The sequence below is a fragment of the Anguilla rostrata genome, chromosome 19 (assembly GCF_018555375.3).
Source record: "Anguilla rostrata isolate EN2019 chromosome 19, ASM1855537v3, whole genome shotgun sequence".
NCBI lineage: Eukaryota > Metazoa > Chordata > Actinopteri > Anguilliformes > Anguillidae > Anguilla > Anguilla rostrata.
The window spans coordinates 14,644,829-14,666,388 of record NC_057951.1 but is presented as its reverse complement, the minus strand read 5'-3'; the positions used below and the strand labels follow the sequence as shown (position 1 = coordinate 14,666,388).

Genomic DNA, 21,560 nt, shown 5'->3' with positions numbered 1-21,560 from the left:
CTGTTTTGCTGCTTGTAGACCCTGACAGTTACCCCTGTGACTGAGATACCCGGTGTATATCAGCATAAGACACACGACACACACTTTTAAGAACTGAGCCTTCTAGTGACCTGTAACAAACTGTCAGGTCGTGAGTGATTCATAAGAGCTGTGGAGGCAAGATCAGACAGGGCAGGAGCGGAGAGGATCTGGAGAGGCCTGGCTCTCAGGCTCTTCAGGAAGGCATTGCATTACATTCAGATTCAGATTCAGATTCAGACAACTTTATTGATCCCAAGCAGGGCAATTCATTTGCAGCTGACCCAGTCCTGACACACAACTGTAATTACATTACAGGCTCTTATTCAGAGCGACTCACATAACATTTTACACAGCATTTACGTTGCATCTATTTATTCAGCTGGATATATGCTGAAGCAATGCAGGTTAAGTATGGATCACAAGAAAGTACCTTTCTCAAGGGAACAACGGCAGTATCCTACCCTGGGAATCGAACCTGTGACCTTTAGGTTACAAGGCCAGCTCCTCTGTGCTCTCCCGTAGACATGAACAGATCCACACAGATCCTCACTATGGAGGAACGGGTTATTCCTGGCGTGGCTGCACACGCAGCTGATCGACAGCTAGAGTTGGAGTGGCGCCAGCGTCAGCCAATCACAGGGCAGGCCTTCCTCGCCAGGCTGCTGTGTGATCCTGTCCCCCCGCCTGCTTTTCTCCTCCTCAGTTATGACATCACTCAGGATAGCAGGTGCGGTGCGTCTCAGGGTCACTGGTCACATGTTCTAATGTGAGATATTAAACCCCAATCATACTAAGCACCTCGCTTTCCCTCATTTGTCACCGTTGCCCTGGGAGACCCTCTACTAAACGTTAGCGGAGTGAAGTTCTGTCAGGGGCACCTGAAGATCACCTGTGTGCAGGTAGGTGGTCTTGCACAGCGTAACTCCTGGCTGTGTGTATGTACTGAGCTCACAGCAGGTGTGTGTGTGTGTGTACTGTGTGTGTGTGTGTGTGTGTGTGGGAGCCGCTCTGAGCCGGATGTGTTGTGTTTGCAGGGTCACATTGAGTGGGAATGGTGGGAGAGAAAACAAATCAATGGCTGAATGGTGCAGGGTCTCCCGCCCGCCCCCGCAGGGCCTGTGGGTCCAGCTCTCCTTTATCCCCCTGAATGATTTACCCTCACGATCAGGATTTCACCTGTTTCGCAGAATCCTGGGGGGTCGTGAAAGGGGCTGAAAGGGTGCTGCTGGGGGGGAGCCGGCCAAAGCCGTTACTCTCTGCTCACACTCAGAGAACAGGGGTGTGAGCAACAGGCTTTGGGGCTAAAGTCTGCTTTTGGCTGAGAGAGAAAGAGAGGAGCGGCTATCGCAGAAAAGGCTGTAGTTTGGCGCTTGGCATTGTGGGTATTTATTGTGCAGTCAGCAGTAAGGCTGTGCCAGAACGGGCTGAGCCTGGGTGAGAGAGGGCGACAGTGTGAACAGGGCGAGCGAGCGGAAGGAGCGGAACGAATGGGCCTGACTCGGTGTCCATGGCGACGTGCAGGCGGCTGCGTGTGGGGGGGTCAGCGTGGCCAGAAGCCATGGGGGGGGCGGGCTTGTTTACCGGAACTGGGGAGGGATGCGTTCTGCATGCTGATGTGAGTGTGTGTGTGTGTGTGTGTGTGCGTGTGTGTGTGTGTGTGTATGTGTGTGTGTGCGTGTGTGTGTGTGTGCGTGTGTGTGTGTGTGTGTGTGTGTGTGTGTGTGTGTGTGTGTGTGTGTGTGTATGTGTGTGTGTGTGTGTGTGTGTGTGTGTGTGTGTGTGTGTGTGTGTGTGTGGGGGGCCTCTCGCACCTCTATCAGAGAGGGGAACTGTGGTCTTGTGGTCTTATATCTTTTAACACTTTTCTACTTCTCCTGTTTAGTCCTGTCCCATTGTTCCTGTACAATAAGATGGTTATTGCTTTGCCACCCACTACTTATTCCTAGATGGCGTTGGGGATTTAACATGTTGTTTTCTTGTTGGTTGCCGTAGTTTTGTAGGTTTTTGTAGTTTTGTAGATTGCTGTAGTTTTGCAGGTCATTTGTAGTTTTGCAGGTTGTAGTTGTTATGTATGTTTGTGTAGGTTTATAGGTTGCTGTTTTGTAGGGAGTACGGTGTTGTGCATGTGGCATGAGCTGGTGCAGTGTTGTGAATGGGAGCCCTTCAGATTACTGCGCTTATGTTCCCAGCATTTAACAAGTGCACATGTGTCCTCATCAAAATGGAATACTGTCACTGAAAATGAACTGAAATAATATATACACTTGTCAATATATGGGAAAATATATGAATCATTGCGATGTTTAGATAATACAGTACATGTTTTTTTATGTAATATACCGCTGAAATAAAATATATAAATAACATTATAGTTTCTCAAAAAATGTCTAAATATAGCAAAATATGCTGAAATAAAATCCAGTGTTTTGCAGTATATTTCTTGTTCGTTTGGGCAGCGTGCTCCAGGAGTGTAAGGCGGAGGGCAGTGCCCAGGCCGAGTGTGAGGCGGAGGGCAGTGCCCAGGCCGAGTGTGAGAGAGGTTCTACAGGGTTAAACCCCAGCTGTTCCCCGGCGACCGTTCCCATAGTTACTGTACATCTTGCATGTCAGGTCCAAGACCCCAGCAGCTGGGTGGTAATCTGGAGTTCCGCACACCAGTATTCATGGAGACAGTCACACAGTCACACAGTCACACACACACACACACCAGTGTTCATGGAGACAGTCACACACACACACACTAGTGTTCATGGAGACAGTCACACACACACACACTAGTGTTCATGGAGACAGTCACACAGTCACACACTCACCAGTCTTCATGGAGACAGTCACACACACACACACACACACACACACACCAGTGTTCATGGAGACAGTCACACAGTCACACACACACCAGTCTTCATGGAGACAGTCACACACACACACACACACACACACACTAGTGTTCATGGAGACAGTCACACAGTCACACACTCACCAGTCTTCATGGAGACAGTCACACACACACACACACACACACACACACCAGTGTTCATGGAGACAGTCACACAGTCACATGCTGTATCCTCAGCTGTCAGGCTTGGGAAATGAAATTATGACAGGGAATCCTGCTTTATTGGTTCCGGTGGATCGGATCCTTGGATTCTTTGGTCTCTGTCTCTGTGGGGTACTGGGGGCCCGTCATAGGGCCCCTTCCTCTCAGCTGTTCAGCTTCATCACGCGTGCCTTTCTGTGTGTGTGTGTGTGTGTGTGTGTGTGTGTGTGTGTGTGTGTGTGTGTCTGTGTGTGTGTGTGTGTGTGTGTGTGTGTGTGTGTGAGTGTGTGTGTGTGTGTGTGGAGTGTGTGTGTGAGTGTGTGTGTGTGTGTGTGTGGTGTGTGGGTGTGTGTGTTGTGTTGTGTGTGTGTGTGTGTGTGTGTGTGTGTGTGTGTCTGTGTGTGTGGTGTGTGTGTGTGTCTGTGTGTGTGTGTGTGAGTGTGTGTGTCTGTGTGTGAGTGTGTGTGTCTGTCTGTGTGTGTGTGTGTGAGTGTGTGTGTGTGTGTGTATGTTAATTAAATCTATTTTAATAAGCAGTACCGTCTTACAGGAACAGCTGGGCTGTGCTTTGCGGAAAGCTTCAGGGCTGAGTCACTGCCAGCTACAGCCTCCTGTGCATCTGAGCGCATGTGTTTTGTGTGGTGAGTGTTTATAATGCATGTAGCTGATAGTGGAGTGTGTGTTTATAATGCATGTAGCTGATAGTGGAGTGTGTGTTTATAATGCATGTAGCTGATAGTGGAGTGTGTGTTTATAATGCATGTAGCTGATAGTGGAGTGTGTGTTTATAATGCATGTAGCTGATAGTGGAGTGTGTGTTTATAATGCATGTAGCTGATAGTGGAGTGTGTGTTTATAATGCATGTAGCTGATAGTGGAGTGTGTGTTTATAATGCATGTAGCTGATAGTGGAGTGTGTGTTTATAATGCATGTAGCTGATAGTGGAGTGTGTGTTTATAATGCATGTAGCTGATAGTGGAGTGTGTGTTTATAATGCATGTAGCTGATAGTGGAGTGTGTGTTTATAATGCATGTAGCTGATAGTGGAGTGTGTGTTTATAATGCATGTAGCTGATAGTGGAGTGTGTGTTTATAATGCATGTAGCTGATAGTGGAGTGTGTGTTTATAATGCATGTAGCTGATAGTGGAGTGTGTGTTTATAATGCATGTAGCTGATAGTGGAGTGTGTGTTTTGTGTTGTAAGTTTCTATAATATATTAAATTGAGAGCAGATTCTGTTTGTATGTTGTGTGAACATCTTTATTCTACCTCACTAATCATACCACAGACACAAACAGGAAGTCCACTCATGCAACAGAATGGGAGCACAAACAGTGAGTCCACGTGCACAAGCGTGAGAGAGGCTGGGGTGTCGTACACACGTGCACGAGCGTGAGAGAGGCTGGGGTGTCGTACACACGTGCACGAGCGTGAGAGAGGCTGGGGTGTCGTACACACGTGCACGAGCGTGAGAGAGGCTGGGGTGTCGTACACACGTGCACGAGCGTGAGAGAGGCTGGGGTGTCGTACACACGTGCACGAGCGTGAGAGAGGCTGGGGTGTCGTACACACGTGCACGAGCGTGAGAGAGGCTGGGGTGTCGTACACACGTGCACGAGCGTGAGAGAGGCTGGGGTGTCATACACACGTGCACGAGCGTGAGAGAGGCTGGGGTGTCGTACACACGTGCATGAGCGTGAGAGAGGCTGGGGTGTCGTACACACGTGCACGAGCGTGAGAGAGGCTGGGGTGTCGTACACACGTGCACGAGCGTGAGAGAGGCTAGGGTGTCGTGCACACGTGCACGAGCGTGAGAGAGGCTGGGGTGTCATACACACGTGCACGAGCGTGAGAGAGGCTGGGGTGTCGTACACACGTGCACGAGCGTGAGAGAGGCTGGGGTGTCGTACACACGTGCACGAGCGTGAGAGAGGCTGGGGTGTCGTACACACGTGCACGAGCGTGAGAGAGGCTAGCGTGTCGTGCACACGTGCACGAGCGTGAGAGAGGCTGGGGTGTCATACACACGTGCACGAGCGTGAGAGAGGCTGGGGTGTCGTACACATGTGCACGAGCGTGAGAGAGGCTGGGGTGTCGTACACACGTGCACGAGCGTGAGAGAGGCTGGGGTGTCATACACACGTGCACGAGCATGATCTGTCAGGATCACCCTCAGGCCGGGAGCTTCACACGTGTGTGGAGGAAATGAGAGAGCAGCCATGCTAATCAGTAATTACACACTAATCACTGTCTCTCCCCTCTCTCTCTCTCTCTCCCTCTCTATCTCTTTCCCTTCCTCTCCCTCTCTCTCTCTCTTTCCCTTCCTCTCTCTCTCTCTCTCTCTCTCTCTCTCACTCTCTCTCTGAAGTGCTCACAGGCAGCTCTTAGGCATGCAAAGAGTGCTTTGAAGGGGAGATGCGAGATTAATTATCTTAGCCTCTGCGGCCAACCCCAGCCTAGCTTGTTAAACACAGACGATGTTTAATATTCTATAATTCTGCTAATTCAGAGTAGCAGTCAAATATATATGAGTTTCATAAATTCTGTAATATATAACAGCAGTACATGCACGAAATACTTAAACGGTATGCTTATTTTTTACATTTTGGTTAGGCTAACTGATTTTTAAAGCTAAACATTGTTGTGTCTGCTTCCTGTAAAATAAAACCTGCACATGTAGACCCCTTCATAAGGCACGCCGCAGCCAGTGAGCTGTGCTATCAGAGGCTCAGGGTTCTCACTGTGTTTCTATGAGGCACAGCTCAGTGAGCTGTGCTAGCAGAGGCTCAGGATTCTCACTGTGTTTCTATGAGGCACAGCTCAGTGAGCTGTGCTAGCAGAGGCTCAGGATTCTCACTGTGTTTCTATGAGGCACAGCTCAGTGAGCTGTGCTAGCAGGGGCTCAGGATTCTCACTGTGTTTCTATGAGGCACAGCTCAGTGAGCTGCACTAGCAGGGGCTCAGGGTTCTCACTGTGTTTCTATGAGGCACAGCTCAGTGAGCTGTGCTAGCAGAGGCTCAGGGTTCTCACTGTGTTTCTATGAGGCACAGCTCAGTGAGCTGCGCTAGCAGAGGCTCAGTGTTTCTATGAGGCACAGCTCAGTGAGCTGTGCTAGCAGAGGCTCAGGATTCTCACTGTGTTTCTATGAGGCACAGCTCAGTGAGCTGCCCTAGCAGGGGCTCTGTGTTTCTATGAGGTTGCGGCCGCATCAGCACGTTGATTCCTCTGCACCCCCGGTGTTGAGATAAAGCTCTCTGTCATTAGTGGGCAGACCGGAGAGAAAGAGCAACATTAATATTTCTTCGCCCACGCATGGATTTAAAAGCCCCCGAGAGAACAGGTACTCTATGCAAATGAGACATTTATATCTGAGCCATCCTTCCTTAACAGCCTACAACCATGCCTTTGAGCATCCCTTTTTTATAAATAACTATCATATTTATCATTCAATACATAATTTGATATTAAAATATTGTAGTATATTTACTTTTGTCATGTCACCGTGAAAACCATTGCTGTGCCTGATTTTGAATTAAAGAGCAGGACTTTTGGAGACGGTTATATTTGAACGGAGAGTGCTCAGTGCCAGACGAGTTTGAAGTACATCTCCTTGTTTGGGCCCTGTGTGTGTGGTCCGAAGCAGCTGTGTTTATTATCTTGGTAAATAAGGTGAACAGCTTTGTCAGGATGTGAGAAAGACAGATAGTGGCTGAGACTGCTGTCCTGTTATCCGGGACAGAAGTAATTCAGTTTGGGGCCAGGCCAGATCTCTGGATTAGGTGGCGTTGCTCTGTTGAAGGGAACTGATCTGAGGTCAGCCTGAGGCCCAGTGCTGGACCTGTGACATCATAAAGACTCGTAAGGACTGTTCTGAGTACAGCAGGCTGGGGAGCACTGCTGGTGGTGGGATTATTTACTGGGGGAGAAGAGTAACATTGTGTTTTAATAGGATTTTACCGTTCTCTGTTTAATAACATATATACACACACACACACACACACTCACACACACACGCTAACACATTTTGCCACCCAATGAGCTGATTTCATTCTCTCTGTCTCAGCTGAAGTGGCGCACGGATACTTCAGAACCCAACGCAAGTTCTCCGACGGCATCGACTGGTCATACACAGGTGAGCACTCTTCGGCTGACCCCAGGTCAGTGTCTGACTCTAGATTAGTGGCTGACTGCAGGTCAGTTGCTGACTCTAGATTAGTGGCTGACTCCAGGTCAGTTGCTGACTCTAGATTAGTGTCTGACTCTAGGTTAGTGGCTGACTCCAGGTCAGTTGCTGACTCTGTCCCCTGTCACCCACTTGGACACTGATGATACGCTTTCATTAAAGACGAGCCTCTGCAGTAGTTCTGATAATGCATGCAGGCCCTGTTCTGGGCCCTGTTCTGGGCCCTGTTCTGGGCCCTGTTCTGGGCCCTGTTCTGGGCCCTGTTCTGGGCCCTGTTCTGGGACCCTCAGGGCAGTGAGTGCTGTAATATTTCAGCAGGCAGGAGAGAACTCGGGGGCTTGGTCTGGGCATGCCCAGACGAGGCACTCCTCTTCTCCCAGCCTGTGATTGATGGGGTTGTCATAACATAAGGAGCATGGCGGCCATTTTCCAGTCACCTCAGGTCACCGTGTTTATCCTGAAGAGTAAATTCATGGAAATTATTATTTTTTTAATGGTATGAAATACAACTGCGTGTAGCGTCTGTGAGCGTGTAGTGTCTGTGCGTGTGTAGCGTCTGTGTCTGTGTCCCCACGGGTGGATGTGAATTAAACTCCACTGTCTTTGGTTCCAAATTTAGGGGCATTCCCGGTTTTATTACCCTGGGATTTACCCTCTGGAATGTTCCAGCGGAGAGCCCGTGGGCATGTTGGGCTTGGCACAAGGAGATTCCCATAGACTCCGCCATGGCGTAGTGGGCAGAGCGTAGACTCCACCTGTTTCAGATAGTTTATTTTATGGAGCTTGGGATCGAGCTGCTCTTGTTAATATGGGGGGGGGTTAGTCAGGAGGCTCTCAGGGTTTTTGGCGCAGGTTCGAGGGAGTGACGTATCTTCTGAGTGCAGCGTTATGACTGTGTGGAGCGGCAGTACTTCATGCTGGGGTCCTGAGGCTGCATGTCAGCCAGCGGTTCCCAGATCGTCTGAGCCAGCAGCCCTGATAAACAGAGTAATCTCAGCCTCTCTGACACAGCCCTTATGATGCGGCCTGGCATGTGATCAGATGGAGAAATCATGGTTTTTTTTTTGCATGTCTAAACAACCCTGATTCTAACCCTTACCCCCCCCCGCCCCCCAAAAAAATATAAAAAAATTTCAATGAAAAAAATGAAGTCGTTTTTAAATTAATAAATAAATTATTTCCCACACCCCCAACATGTTACTGCCGTTAGTCGTGTGTAAATGAGTTATTGTAAGTGGGAGAATCTGAGCTGGGAGAGAGCAGTGGGGCTACAGAGGTGCTGCCCGCACACGTTAGAGTGTGTGTCCCTGCCGAACCGACGGACATCTCTGCAGCCGTATGACTGCCAGTTAAAAAGAGAAGAATTTGAAGGATGTTGATGAAGGGGTGTCTGGTGCTGTGCAGTGTAGCGTTGCGTAAGAGTGAGGAGCTGAGGACTGTGGGGCTGAGCTGCACAGTGGCCTGCCCAACACCTCAAAACCTGAGAGAGAACAGCCGCTATGGCTCTGGGTGTGGGCTTTGTGTGAGTGCGTATGCAGCGCGTGTGTGTGAGTGTGAGCGTGTGTGGGTGCATGCGTGTGAGCGTATGCAGTGCGTGTGTTTGTGTGAGTGTGTGCGCGTGTGTGCAGGTGTGTGTTTGTAGGAGTGTGTGAATGGGTGTGGTTGTGGTTGGGAGCTGTAAGCCAGTTCAAACATCAGCATTAAGTGCACATTGAACGCTTTCCGGAGATCCTTTCATTCTTTATACTCAACAAAGCCAAAGAGGCCTGAAAGGACTATTCCCAGAACAGGAGAGATGTGGCTCCCGCGAGCCAGCGTTTGAGATCTGCTCCCTCGTTTGTTTTTAGCCGAAGTTCTTCGCGTAGTTGAGTAATTCTGGTCTCTGTCTCGGCGAGTCTGATGGTGCAGCGCTCAGTGTTCATACTGAGAGAACTGCTGAGTGTCCAAGTTTTAATTGCAGTGATTTGTTCTGGTACGGCTCCAGAAGTTGTGGTGGTGGTAGGGAGTGGAGGTGGGGGGGTGTTTTGTTGTGGTCTGAGCACGCTCAGTCAGTTCATTGGGGGGCGGGGGGGGGATTTATTTGCTTTACCCAGAGTACACTGCTGGAGACGTGTGCATCAATACGAGCGCCCAGGCATGAATAAGTCTATTTACATGTGAATGAAGGACACTTAAGAGAGAGAGAAAGAGAGAGAGACAGGAAGGAGGGATGGGAGAGAGAAAGATGCAGAGAGGGGGGGGGATGTAGGACAGAGAGAAATGGCTGAACCGCGTGAAAATACCCCACTGTGATATAAAACCCCACTGTGATATAAAACCCCACTGCTGTATAAAACCCCACTGCGATATAAAACCCCACTGCTGTATAAAACCCCACTGCTGTATAAAACCCCACTGCTGTATAAAACCCCACTGCGATATAAAACCCCACTGCTGTATAAAACCCCACTGCTGTATAAAACCCCACTGCTGTATAAAACCCCACTGTGATATAAAACCCCACTGCTGTATAAAACCCCACTGCGATATAAAACCCCACTGCTGTATAAAACCCCACTGCGATATAAAACCCCACTGCTGTATAAAACCCCACTGCTGTATAAAACCCCACTGCGATATAAAACCCCACTGCTGTATAAAACCCCACTGCTGTATAAAACCCCACTGCTGTATAAAACCCCACTGCGATATAAAACCCCACTGCTGTATAAAACCCACTGCGATATAAAACCCCACTGCTGTATAAACCCCATGGATAAAACCCCACTGCTGTATAAAACCCCACTGCGTATAAACCCATGCTGTATAAAACCCCACTGCTGTATAAAACCCCACTGCGATATAAAACCCCACTGCTGTATAAACCCCCACTGTGGTATAAAACCCCACTGCTGTATAAGACCCCACTGCGGTATAAAACCCCACTGCTGTATAAAACCCCACTGCGGTATAAAAACCCCGCTGTGGGGCATTCAGCATCTCAGTGAACCGCAGAGGCCTGGCTCATCGACTCCTGTGGTGCTGCTCTGTGGTTCTAGCCCAGTTTCCGTATCTCCTCTCTGATTGGCTGTCCTCTCCCAGGGGCGGGATCATCGGCCTTCAGATCAGCAGCGCCAGAGGAGGTTTTGCTCTGGGAGTTTAGGGGGGGGGGGGGGAATGCTCTGAGAATTAAAATGTCTCTATTAAACTGGAACTTGTTTTTGCACGTGGGGGTTGTTTGGGAGGGTGTGTGTGGGAGAGAAGGTGAGTTGGAGAGTGGCTGAGTCAGGATTATGGGCATCTCGCTCCTGTTTCCATGGAGATACCCCAGTAAGGTTTATTTATTTAATTTTAATTTTTTTGTGGATGTGGGCAGGGGCTGCTGAAGGAATATTGCACATTCCTTTAATTACCCAGAATGCACTCTTACACGGTTCTAATGTAGGTAACTAAATTCTGCCCAGCGGGTGGTTGGTCTCTCTGGAACCCTGAGTGGACCAATCAGTGCCTTTCGTAGACTGTGCCACAGTCGTGTAAAAAGAGCTGCTTCTCTCTTAGCCTGGCTCAGGGGAAATGTTCATCATTTTGAGCACAGTCTCTGTGGGCTGTTCTATATTCCACAGATTCCTGCTCGGACTGTGTTTCAGCACTCTTTGTCCGTGACTTAAACCAGACTGTGCCCCAGGTCTCCCACCTTTTTGTTTCTTTTTTGTTTAGTGAGAAGATGCCCACACTCACCTGAGAAATGAACTTAGTTACCGTGTAACTTTCAAACCGTATGAGAGTTTTTAATGAGGTAGCAGCATGGCAAAATATTAATAGGAAAAATTAATTCATATTTATTTTCTCTAAACCTGGATCTGCATCGTTCCTCAGACAGGGGAGCTGGGGAGGCTGGGATTAGAGTTTGATCTGTACACAGTGATCCCCCTAAAGCCCCTCTGTACCCCTGAACCCCCCAATCCACCAACGCTGCCCACACCATTAATCAGCCTGCTGATCCTTTCTGTCTGTGGACAGATTAGGAGGATGAACCAACCACACATACGCACACACACACACACACACGCACCAAAGTAAATAACTGTCTTCATAGTAAATTCAGAAGAAAGATTCTCTGATTATTCTATTTTTATGTCTATTTTATTTACTCAAGTTTGCTGTGTTAATCTCTTTATAAAATAATAACTTTTGCACAATAGGATTATTTGTTTTGTGATGGAGCTGTTAAACAGTCAATAAAAAAAGTTTTGCAATTTTAATGTATATATTTTTATGTGACCTCTGGAAAAAAGAAGCTTTTTTACAGTAAGATTAATAATCTAAATCTTTTTCCAGACTTGGAGGAACCTCAGGTTGAAGGAAGTGGGCACCCTGTTTGGTGTGGTTCAGAGTCTCAGTCTTCCTCACAGGGGCTGTTTTCCTGTGCGTCTGACTGAGGCGGGCAGGGCAGACGGACGCATCGTTAACCCTGCTGTCCCTGTGCAGGGCTTAATGGAGTCTGAGGGAGTCTTAGCTATTCACATGCTAATGAGTCTGACCCACAATAAGGAGCGACCCCGTTCTCTCTCTCTCTCCACCGTTTCTGCGTCACTGAGAGGATTATGACTCAGTGACCCTGGCTTATGTACCTGTCAGGCTGTGTGTGTGTGTGTGTGTGTGTGTGTGTGTTCTTAGTGTTTTTGGTTAAAGGCATACCGTTATGCATTTGTACTTTGCAGTTTTTTTGGCCAGTGATGAAGTTATATGCAAACAAACCCTGAGTCATGTTTCTGTTCCGATATAATTATTCCCCCCCCCAGGAACTTTAAACCAAAAAAACTGGGCTAAAAAATACCCATCATGCAGCAGTGCCAAGCAGTCCCCTGTTGACATCGACGAGGCCTTCGCGCGGGTCAGAGTTCAGTTTCAGCAGCTGAGGTTCGAGGGCTGGGGCCACCAAACAGCCAGCAACACCACCATCCATAACGATGGGAAAACAGGTACACCTGTACACACCTGAACACACCAGAACACACCTGAACACACCTTTATACACCTGTACACACCTGTACACACCTTTATACACCTGTACACACCTGAACACCCCTGAACACACCTGAACACACCTGTACAAACCTGTACTAACCCACACCCACACACCTGTACTCACCCACACATCTGTACATTCACACAACATTCTACTAATGTTCCTGTAACACTGTCTCCCTGCTGCCACACTGTGCTGCTGTTTAAGGGTGTGGTGTGGAGAGAGCCCACAGGAGACTTGGAGGCTGTAGTATTGATCATTCCTGTCCCTGTGAATCTGTAATCATGAGAAATATCTAGGTGGCATGTGTATACCTGCAAGATTCAGTTATATCATAATTTATTCATGCTTCATATCTAATATATCTTAATTAATATGTTAATATACCAGAAAAAATAATTTCCACACTTTGCTGGTTACTGTGTAGAGAGCTTTACATGGATATTAAAATGAGTTCAAAAGGGAGGCTCTTACTTTGATTCCACCATGACAGGAGTAATTGTAGGTTGGAATTTTTTAAAAATAATTTTTTAAATCCATAAAGATAAAAATGAAAAATGAAAGTTGAACGCTGATATTTTAGCATTTTAAAGGAGCAGCGGTCCCACTGCCCTGTGTGTATGCAGTCATATGTGCCTTTCTGTGTCTCAGGTGTTTTAACTCTTGCGCAGCATGTTATGGTTTTTGGGTTATAATATTAAGAACGTCAGATGAAGACACAGTGGTGAGAACAGGCCGTTCAGCTCGGCTCTGTGAGTCTAGCACTGCGTCAGGCCTGGGCTTGAATAGCCCAAAGGGCTCTGGTACAGGACCTGCCAAGCTGCTCCACACAATGGCTGCTCTGTGTGAGGAAGCACTTCCTGTGTTTACCTGCTGCTCATTTCCACCTGATGTCCTCCTCCTACGTTACCCCGTGCTCCAGACATCACGCAGGACGGGATTCGCTGTGAGGAAGTCTTGTGACAGGATGTGATGTTTTTTCAGTCACGGTGGACCTGGCTGGCGAGTTCTACCTGAGCGGAGGGGGCCTGAGGTCAAGGGTCAAGGTGGGCCGGATGACCTTCCACTGGGGGCGGTGCAACGCCTCGGCCGACGGGTCCGAGCACAGCCTCAACGGCGCCAAGTTCCCGCTGGAGGTACGCCAGGCCCGGGGCCCCCGCTCGCCCTGGAGAGGACCTGCGGCTTTTAGAGCAGTTTGAACATTACCAATGTTATGTCAGCCATGTCCATTGTATATGAGGAGCTAAAATATGGAACTGATGTAAAAAGGTAATCAAAATGAAATATTATTGAAAGTACATTCTTAATTCAAAATACATAAGAAAATATATTTCTTTTTTTCCCCAGTCCTGACGTTTTTGAATTTTACATGACGTCACAGAGAACAGAGTTGGGACAGGCGGCTGGTTCCCTGCCCTGCCTGTTCCTGAGACCGTGCCCCTGCTCTCTCCTGCAGATGCAGATCTGGGGCTTCGAGGCCGACAAGTTCGAAAACGTTTCAGAGGCGATGATGAACGGAGGAAGACTAACGGCTCTGTCCATCCTCTTCAAGGTGGAACTTTGCCGTTGGGTTTTGGGGCTGTGTTACTGATACTGTGTAATGGGATCATGGCTGTTTGTATGAAATCAGAGTGTCTGAGAGGCCTGTCATCACCACTATAAATGTTTTTGTGTTTTTGTCTTCACGTAGTTTTTTTTTTGTTGCCACTATTGCTTGATGATGGATTTAATCACACACCTGCACTTAATAGTTGTGCCAAAATAAAGATATTAATTGATTGATTTTATTTGGTAAATCCCTCATATCTCTGAAGACATATGGCATAATAATTGCACTTAAAAATAACAAAGAAGCTGATTGGCTGAAGGGTGAAATATCTTGTTGGGGGGGGTTAGGTTTTGGGCTCGCTCCATTGTCCCAGTGGAATGCAGGGGTACACAGCAGTGGCGGTTATTACCCATAAAGCCTTGCAGGATTCCAAGCAGACAGAACCAGCTGACAGCACAGACAGATGTACAGTAAACAGATGAACAGTGCAAACACACGCTGAGGACAGACACGCCTCCCTCGTGCTGTCACCCCCGTGCCCGTAAGGTTGAGTGGCCCTGCTTGTTTCTCACAAGCCTTGCACAGATGGATTGTGGGTAACGGTCCTGAAGAGGTGGGGGTGATCTGCTTGGGCACACAGAAATCTGGGTTAGCGCTTAACTGTTTTAACTGTCCAGGCTAACACTTCTGTCCTAACCGCAGCGGATCTGGAGTGGTTTGCTTTGTGTAATGAGTCTTTAAAAACTCCTGCTGTCTGCAGGTCGGTCCAGAAGATAACGACAAGTACGGGCCAATCATTGACGGGGTGAACTCTGTGAGCCGATTCGGTACGTCACTGCGCAGCCTGCTTTTCGTCATCCCCCTCCCTCTCCCGCTCCCTCTCCCTCCCCCCCCCCCACTTCCCTCTCTTTCATGATGATGGTGCTGGTGATGATAATACCGGCAACAGTGAAGATGATGATGAACAATATTACCTGTTTCCAGGTAAAAGCAGCACCGTGGAGCCCTTCTTCCTGCTGGATCTCCTGCCAGACTCCACGGAGAAGTACTACATCTACAACGGCTCGCTCACCACCCCCCCCTGCTCTGAGACTGTGGAGTGGGTAGTGTTTAAGGACACCGTGTCCATCTCTGAGCCCCAGGTGAGTGTGTTACAGGGCGGAGAGGGAGGAGAGTGTCCCACTTGAGTCATTTTACCTGGGCCGGTTTACCTGGATCAGGGAGGTAAAGGTAGTGGGACGTTTTCTGTGTAGATCCTGCTGCTGTAGCTCTCTGTGTAGCTGCTCCCTTTCCCTGTGTCTGGTGTGAGAGAGGGTGTGATGGGAGAGCAGCACTCTGGGTAATCAGCTCAGGTTTTAACCTGTCCCGTACAGTACGTGCTGTAGCCCAGCCAGGCGTGACTCATCTCCTGCACTTCCAAAGTGCAGCCTTTTACAAACCCCAAAATAGAGCCCAGAGAGGAACGGCAAACAAATCGCATCAATATTTCACCGCGCGAGGTCTCGCGGGACTGGAGCTGCGCCGGAGAGATGAGCTCCCGCTCTTACGCAGCGTGTCATTTCCTGTCCGCTCGTTCATTCCTGCTGCGTCAGTCACAGACGCTAGCCTGGTCTGCGCAGCGTAGCGCTCTCACTGTGACCACCGCTCACAGACGCTAGCCTGGTCTGCGCAGCGTAGCGCTCTCACTGTGACCACCGCTCACAGACGCTAGCCTGGTCTGCGCAGCGTAGCGCTCTCACTGTGACCACCGCTCACAGACGCTAGCCTGGTCTGCGCAGCGTAGCGCTCTCACTGTGACCACCGCTCACAGACGCTAGCCTGGTCTGCGCAGCGTAGCGCTCTCACTGTGACCACCGCTCACAGACGCTAGCCTGGTCTGCGCAGCGTAGCGCTCTCACTGTGACCACCGCTCACAGACGCTAGCCTGGTCTGCGCAGCGTAGCGCTCTCACTGTGACCACCACACCCCTGTAAGCTCACTTAGACCCAGTTTGTCTGAAATCACCTGCTTCTGCACCTTAAAGTTTGATAACTTTGTAAGAGTAAAGCGGGAGTAGAACTGGAGGAGACTCAATCAGGCGTGGGCAGTGGCTTTATTTATTTATTCGTTCACTCATTTAATGTGCAAGGTGCTTGACAGGGAAGAACGTTCCCCTCCAGACTGCGTCCAGAAACTGTTCTGAAATGTTCTTTCATTAGGGGGCTTTCTAGGAGAAAGTTTAAAAAAAAACCCACACAGACTGTGTCCATGTTTTTAATTAAAGCTTTTAAATGTGGGAAAAAGTAATGAAGTCATTAGTTTCACGGTGTCAGATTAAGCTCACTCTGGGACTTAGACGTGCTTCTCTGTTCATCTGGGTCTGTGAAACCAGCCCCAGAAGTCCTTTTATTCATGGACTGCAATTTTTAAGCAGTGTTTAAAGTGTTTTTAAAAACTGAGTAAGAATAAATCTTTATATTTTTTTTGCAAAATTTGTTCAATTTTAATCTCCCTGTTCAGGTTTAAATTTAAGGAGCATGCTTTCCTTAGTAATGAATACATTTTCCTCCCTGTGGGAAACATTCCTAGATGAAATGCTGAAAATATTGCCTGAATTTACTCACCCAAGCCCTGAAGGAAAAAATTCCTAATTGTCATGGCTGAGGGAATAACTGCCCCTTTGGTGCTAAAATATGTCCTGGCATGTCACGGAGCAAGGGAGTCTGGGTAAATGAACTATACTATATGTTCTTATTTTATTCACACATGTGCGTGTGTGTGTGCGTGCGTGTGTGTTCCAGCTGGAAGTGTTCTGTGAGGTGATGACGATGCAGCAGTCTAGCTTCGTGATGCTGATGGATTACCTGCAAAATAACTTCAGGGAGCAGCAGCAGTTCATGGGCCAGGTCTACTCCTCATACACGGGGATAGAGGAAGTGCACATGTCCAGTACGTACCACTTGCTTCCTGCTCACTGCACATGCTCAGTAAGCGCCGCCTGCTTCCTGCTTCCTGTTCACTGCACATGCTCAGTATATACCAAAACAAGAAAACCACACTGGATATCTGAATGTAAGAAACAGAGGCCTGCTCCCTGTGATTGAATGGGCTCTGGGGCGGCTGGGTCTTGGCACGAGACCATGGGCCTCATCCGCACACTGGAGCAGGAAGAGCCACCCTGCAGCTCCACAGGAAACGCATTGGTAATGGATTTGCATACTGAGGTGACCTAGTATGGCATGTTTCAGAAGCTCATTTTGGTGCGTTTGGTTTGGTGCAGTATGTCCTGAGTGGTGAACTGTGCACCCTTCAGTGTGCCAGGGCGCCGCTGCCCTGTTTAAAACCCCTTTCTGCCGCGGGTCATTCCGGCTCCAGTGGCTCAGCGGTTTCCGTAAAGGTCATCTGTGTTTTAGCGCAGCGGGGCAGGCTGCGCTGCGGGTGCAGCCCGCGTCTGGTCCCAGTCTCTGCCTACATTAAGGCTGTTTGGATTCTGTTGCCCGTAGCGACGCAGGCAAAGTGCGGAGGCTCTGTAACTTTGGCGGGCCGGAGGGCACCGGTCTGGCCTTGGCTCTGTCAGGGGGCGACTGTACTCCTGCTCCTCTGACACTTTTAGCCAGGTCATCGGTTGTGTGTTGCTAGGTAACGCTGCTCTCTTGTGATTTCTCTGTAAAATGGTGGTGCTCAGCTCAGTGCTGCTGGTGGGGGTGTTCTCAGGTGTAATTATGTGAGCAGAGACGTGTGCTGAGAGAGTGTGTGGGGGTGGAGAGAGGAGAGCATATGTTCAGCTGTTGGCATTTTCATCTCTATTTCCTGAGCTGTGGGGAAAAAGAGAGACTCATCCCACATCATCCTTGGGTTGTTTTGATAAATGTGTGTGTTTTGATTGATGAGTATTTTATGTGTGTTTTGATAAATGTGAGGTGGTTTAATTATTTATATGTGTGTGTTGGGTTTTATAAAAGTGCGTGTTGATAAATGTGTGTTCTGATAAAAGTGTGTGTTGATAAATGTGTGTTCTGATAAAAGTGCGTGCTGATAAATTTTTGATAAGTGCTGAATGTGTTCGTGTGTGTGTGTGCAGGTGTGCAGGCGTCTGCAGCCGTGCTGAAGACGTCTGCAGGCGGACCCTCAGAACTACACCAGCGCGCTGGTGACGTGGGACAGGCCGCGGGTGGTGTACGACAGCAGCATAGAGCGCTACTCCGTCACCTACCAGCGGCTGCAGGGCCGGGACCCCCCCAAACAGGAGTACCTGACCGACGGAGACCAGGATGTGGTAATGTTCCACCTCCCAGCTAGCACACGCACCCTGTCCGTCAGCTGATCAGTCCCTCAGTGTTTTACAGACTGCCTGCCTGGCTCTCTGTCTGTCTGTCTGTCTGTCTGTATTACTTTGACTGTGGCTGTGGCAGTTGAACCCTGTATTGATTGATTATTTAATTGATTGATTAACTGACTGTAATGTCCTCTGCAGGGGGCTATAATCCAGCGGCTGTGGGCGAACAGTAGCTACGTGGTCCAGGTGGTGGCGCTGTGCTCTAACGGGCTGCTCGGCCGTATCAGCGACCAGGTGATCGTGGACATGCCCCTGGACGACCCCGGTGAGACCCGCACTCCCGCTGTCCGCACACCCCCGACACATCACCCAACGCATCACCCAACGCATCATCCAACGCATCACCTGTTTACCGCACACTCGTCCTTTGCAAACCAGCTCCTGAATCTTGACGGGGCTAAAAGCAGATGCAGTCGGTTTAGGAGGCAGGAGGATTTCCTGCAGAGGTCAAAGGTCACACACCAGCAGAGCAGCACTGCTTTTGCTGTGCGTCATGCTGCTGCAATTGGATTAGAACACAGTGCAGGAATCACTGCTACATTGCTCCTGTTTGATTGGACTGTGAAATATCACATGACCAGGGAGGCATTCTGCACAGATGAAGGCCTTTGGGTTCTGTGTGTGTGTGTGTGTGCGTGTGTGCAGGTGCAAAACACTTCTACCCAGGACTGCATCTTCTTTTAAGCACCCAAATCCTTCCTTTCCAATCCCTGTGCCCCTGTCTCTGTTTACAGCTTTTATTCTCTCTTCCCATTGGCTGTTGCAGTGCAAACTGAAATTGCTGCAGATGCTCACCTTTCTCATGTCATTCTCGTGTGCTCATTTAGCTTAGTGCTATTTCTGTTTCCTGTGTTTTTGGCTTTTCTGTTGTTCTCTGTGATGGACATGTTTTTGTTTTTGTGCCGTGATGTTAAATGGGACTTCTGGTTTACTGAGAATATTGTTGAACAATGTAGGTTCTGCTGATATTTATTTTTATATTTCACTCACAATTAAATGCAAACTGTAATTTTTTTGGGTTGTTGCTTAAATGTACTGTCTGACAAATTTAGTAACTGAAATAATTTTTGCGTTTGGTAATACATTTGCATTTATTTATGGGCTAAATAAAGAAAAGACACAAAGAGAATATATTTGTTAAGAGAAAAAAAATGTTTATTGAATCCAGGCTAACACTTTTATAAAAATTCTGTGAATATGAGTAAAGGCATAGTAATTGAGGTATTAACATTGTATATAATATTAACAGCATGACTCTTACTTTAATAATAATTATTACTGAGCAAAAATTCCCCGGCAGCACATTTAAGTATTACTGTGTGTTGATGAAATGCAGTGTTTATGAGGTCTGACTGTGTGGCTAGCCCTGCTAATGCGTAGCATAGCTCTTCTGTTTCTGCAGTGAAAAAAAAAAAAAAGAACACACAGCACTCTTCCAGAAGGATCGCAGTCCAGTAATGTAATTGGGAACTACAAATTTTTAAAAATGTATTTAAAAATACAAATAAATAAGTGAGATCACGTTTCCCTTGTCTAACGTTTAACACACCCCATCTTATTCCTGAGAAACGAGTCTGATGTGAACATCATAAGACCCTGGGATAGATCCATTTTGTGTTACATATTTCATCCTGTAACAGGTAAGAACCATCATCATCTTCACAGTCTTCATCTGTCTTTGTGTGTGTGTCTGTTTGTGTATGTGTGTCAAGGACAGTCCTGGTGCATTGTGGGTCTCTCTTGTCATATAATGCTTGTGTAATTTGACCTCCTTGCGTAATACTGGTCTGTATCTGCTGAGCTGGAAGCATTTTCCTGTGTGATAATGTTCTGTAATATCATACAGTGGTTGAAATATTCAGGACTGTTCAGTCATAACTGAATTGCAATTCTTAATTAGGGCATTTCATGAAATCTACTTTCCATCACACTTAGGGCTGATGTATGTCTCTTTTTTCCTTCCCCAGAAACATATCCTGACCCTTTTTCAGATGCCCCTGAAACCAGAGATGATTTGAAGGTAACAGTGCTGATGTCCTGCCTTGGTCAGATGCAGAGTATTGTGATGTGGTCGTTTCTGATTGGCTGATCTCTGCACAGCATGGATCATGGCTGGATGTGTGTTCTGTGTGCTCATTGGCCAGTGCGGCGCCCTCAAGTCTGACTGTCTGTGTCTCTCAGGTGCAGTACCAGCCCGGGCCCCCGACCCCGGTCCCAGATCAGAACCAGGGCGGCCCGGGGGACCGGGAGACCGAGGGATCGGGGTCCGGGTTCCCCCTCTCCAGGGCCACGGAGGGCCCCTCTCAGACCCCCGTCACGGAGCACGGGCCCCTGGTCTGGTCCCGAGAGCACGCAGAACGGCCCGCCGAGCGGCCCGAGCCCCCCCACACCTCCGTCGCTCCCCCTAGTGCGCCCCCTGCTGACGGCGGGGCAGTTAGCAGCGTTTACCCCGGAGCCGGTGTTCACCGTGAAACTGCGCTCAGCACGACCGCCTCCGTGCCGCTCTCCGACACCGGGCCCCGTCACGCCCCGCCCACGCTGTCCGACAGCGGTGTGAGCGAGGCCACGCCCCTCCCCGAAACCCCGGCAACCGCAACCCCGCCCCCGCCCGTCTGGGAGACCCCCCCGAGGCCCACGGCCCCCAGCACCAGACACACCACCACCCCCGCCCCGCTCAGCACCTCCACCCTCAGGACCGTCCATTCCTACACCACCCAGCCTCAGTCTAATGGTGAGACCATGACCCCTGCCCCCTGCCCCCTGACCCCTGACCCCTGCCCCCAGTATCCCCCTTATCTGAAGACAGGGGTTCCAACCCTAGTCCCGGGGTACCCCAAATGATTCCAGTGTTTGTTTCAACCATAATTATAATTCTTAGTTGCAGGTTATAATGACTTAATGAAATTGCTTTTAATCTGACACTTTTAATGTGTAATGAGGGACAGTTTCTCTCTGTTAGTGATGCATAACGTCAGAGACATAATGTTCATGACGACACGGTTTTACTTCACCAACCCCGCGGAACCTAGGACCCAGCAGGGTGGAGGATGAGGAGGACTGATCACAGTTATCCCTGCGCTGAGCGGAGCCTGGTTTCTGACGGAGTCCTATTTTCATGTGTGACTGCAGAATAACTATTTTACCCCCCTAAACCAGCACGTGTGCATCTATACCTCTCTCCCACGTACTCTTTGCTGCTGAGACAAACAGAACGTGGGGTGATTATGTCTGAATGAATACTGTTACACATGTATGAGAGAAGGGTTGTGTTTTGGATCAATGCTGTTGTCCCTGTATAATTTGATTGATGCTGTGTTTCTGTTAAACTGAGGAGACGTGAATTCGTCTGTGTTTTCCAGGTAAGCATGAAACTGCCTGTCCTTCTGGGTTTGGTCTGCTGCTTCTCTGCCCTGTTTCCTCGCTGGTTTGCAAATGATCTGA

At 48.7% G+C, this 21,560-nt stretch overlaps 1 protein-coding gene across 1 annotated transcript in view; it reads left to right on the top strand.

The window, feature by feature from the left end:
• Positions 1-21,560, top strand: part of LOC135245814 (receptor-type tyrosine-protein phosphatase zeta-like) — a 34,100-nt gene that overhangs the window by 3,792 nt on the left and 8,748 nt on the right. Inside the window, 11 exon segments of the mRNA XM_064319105.1 lie at positions 7,128-7,196; positions 12,029-12,208; positions 13,240-13,391; positions 13,712-13,807; positions 14,565-14,631; positions 14,789-14,946; positions 16,585-16,736; positions 17,873-18,059; positions 18,258-18,384; positions 20,087-20,139; positions 20,301-20,850. Of these exon segments, the coding sequence (XP_064175175.1) occupies positions 7,128-7,196; positions 12,029-12,208; positions 13,240-13,391; positions 13,712-13,807; positions 14,565-14,631; positions 14,789-14,946; positions 16,585-16,736; positions 17,873-18,059; positions 18,258-18,384; positions 20,087-20,139; positions 20,301-20,850 (1,791 nt within the window).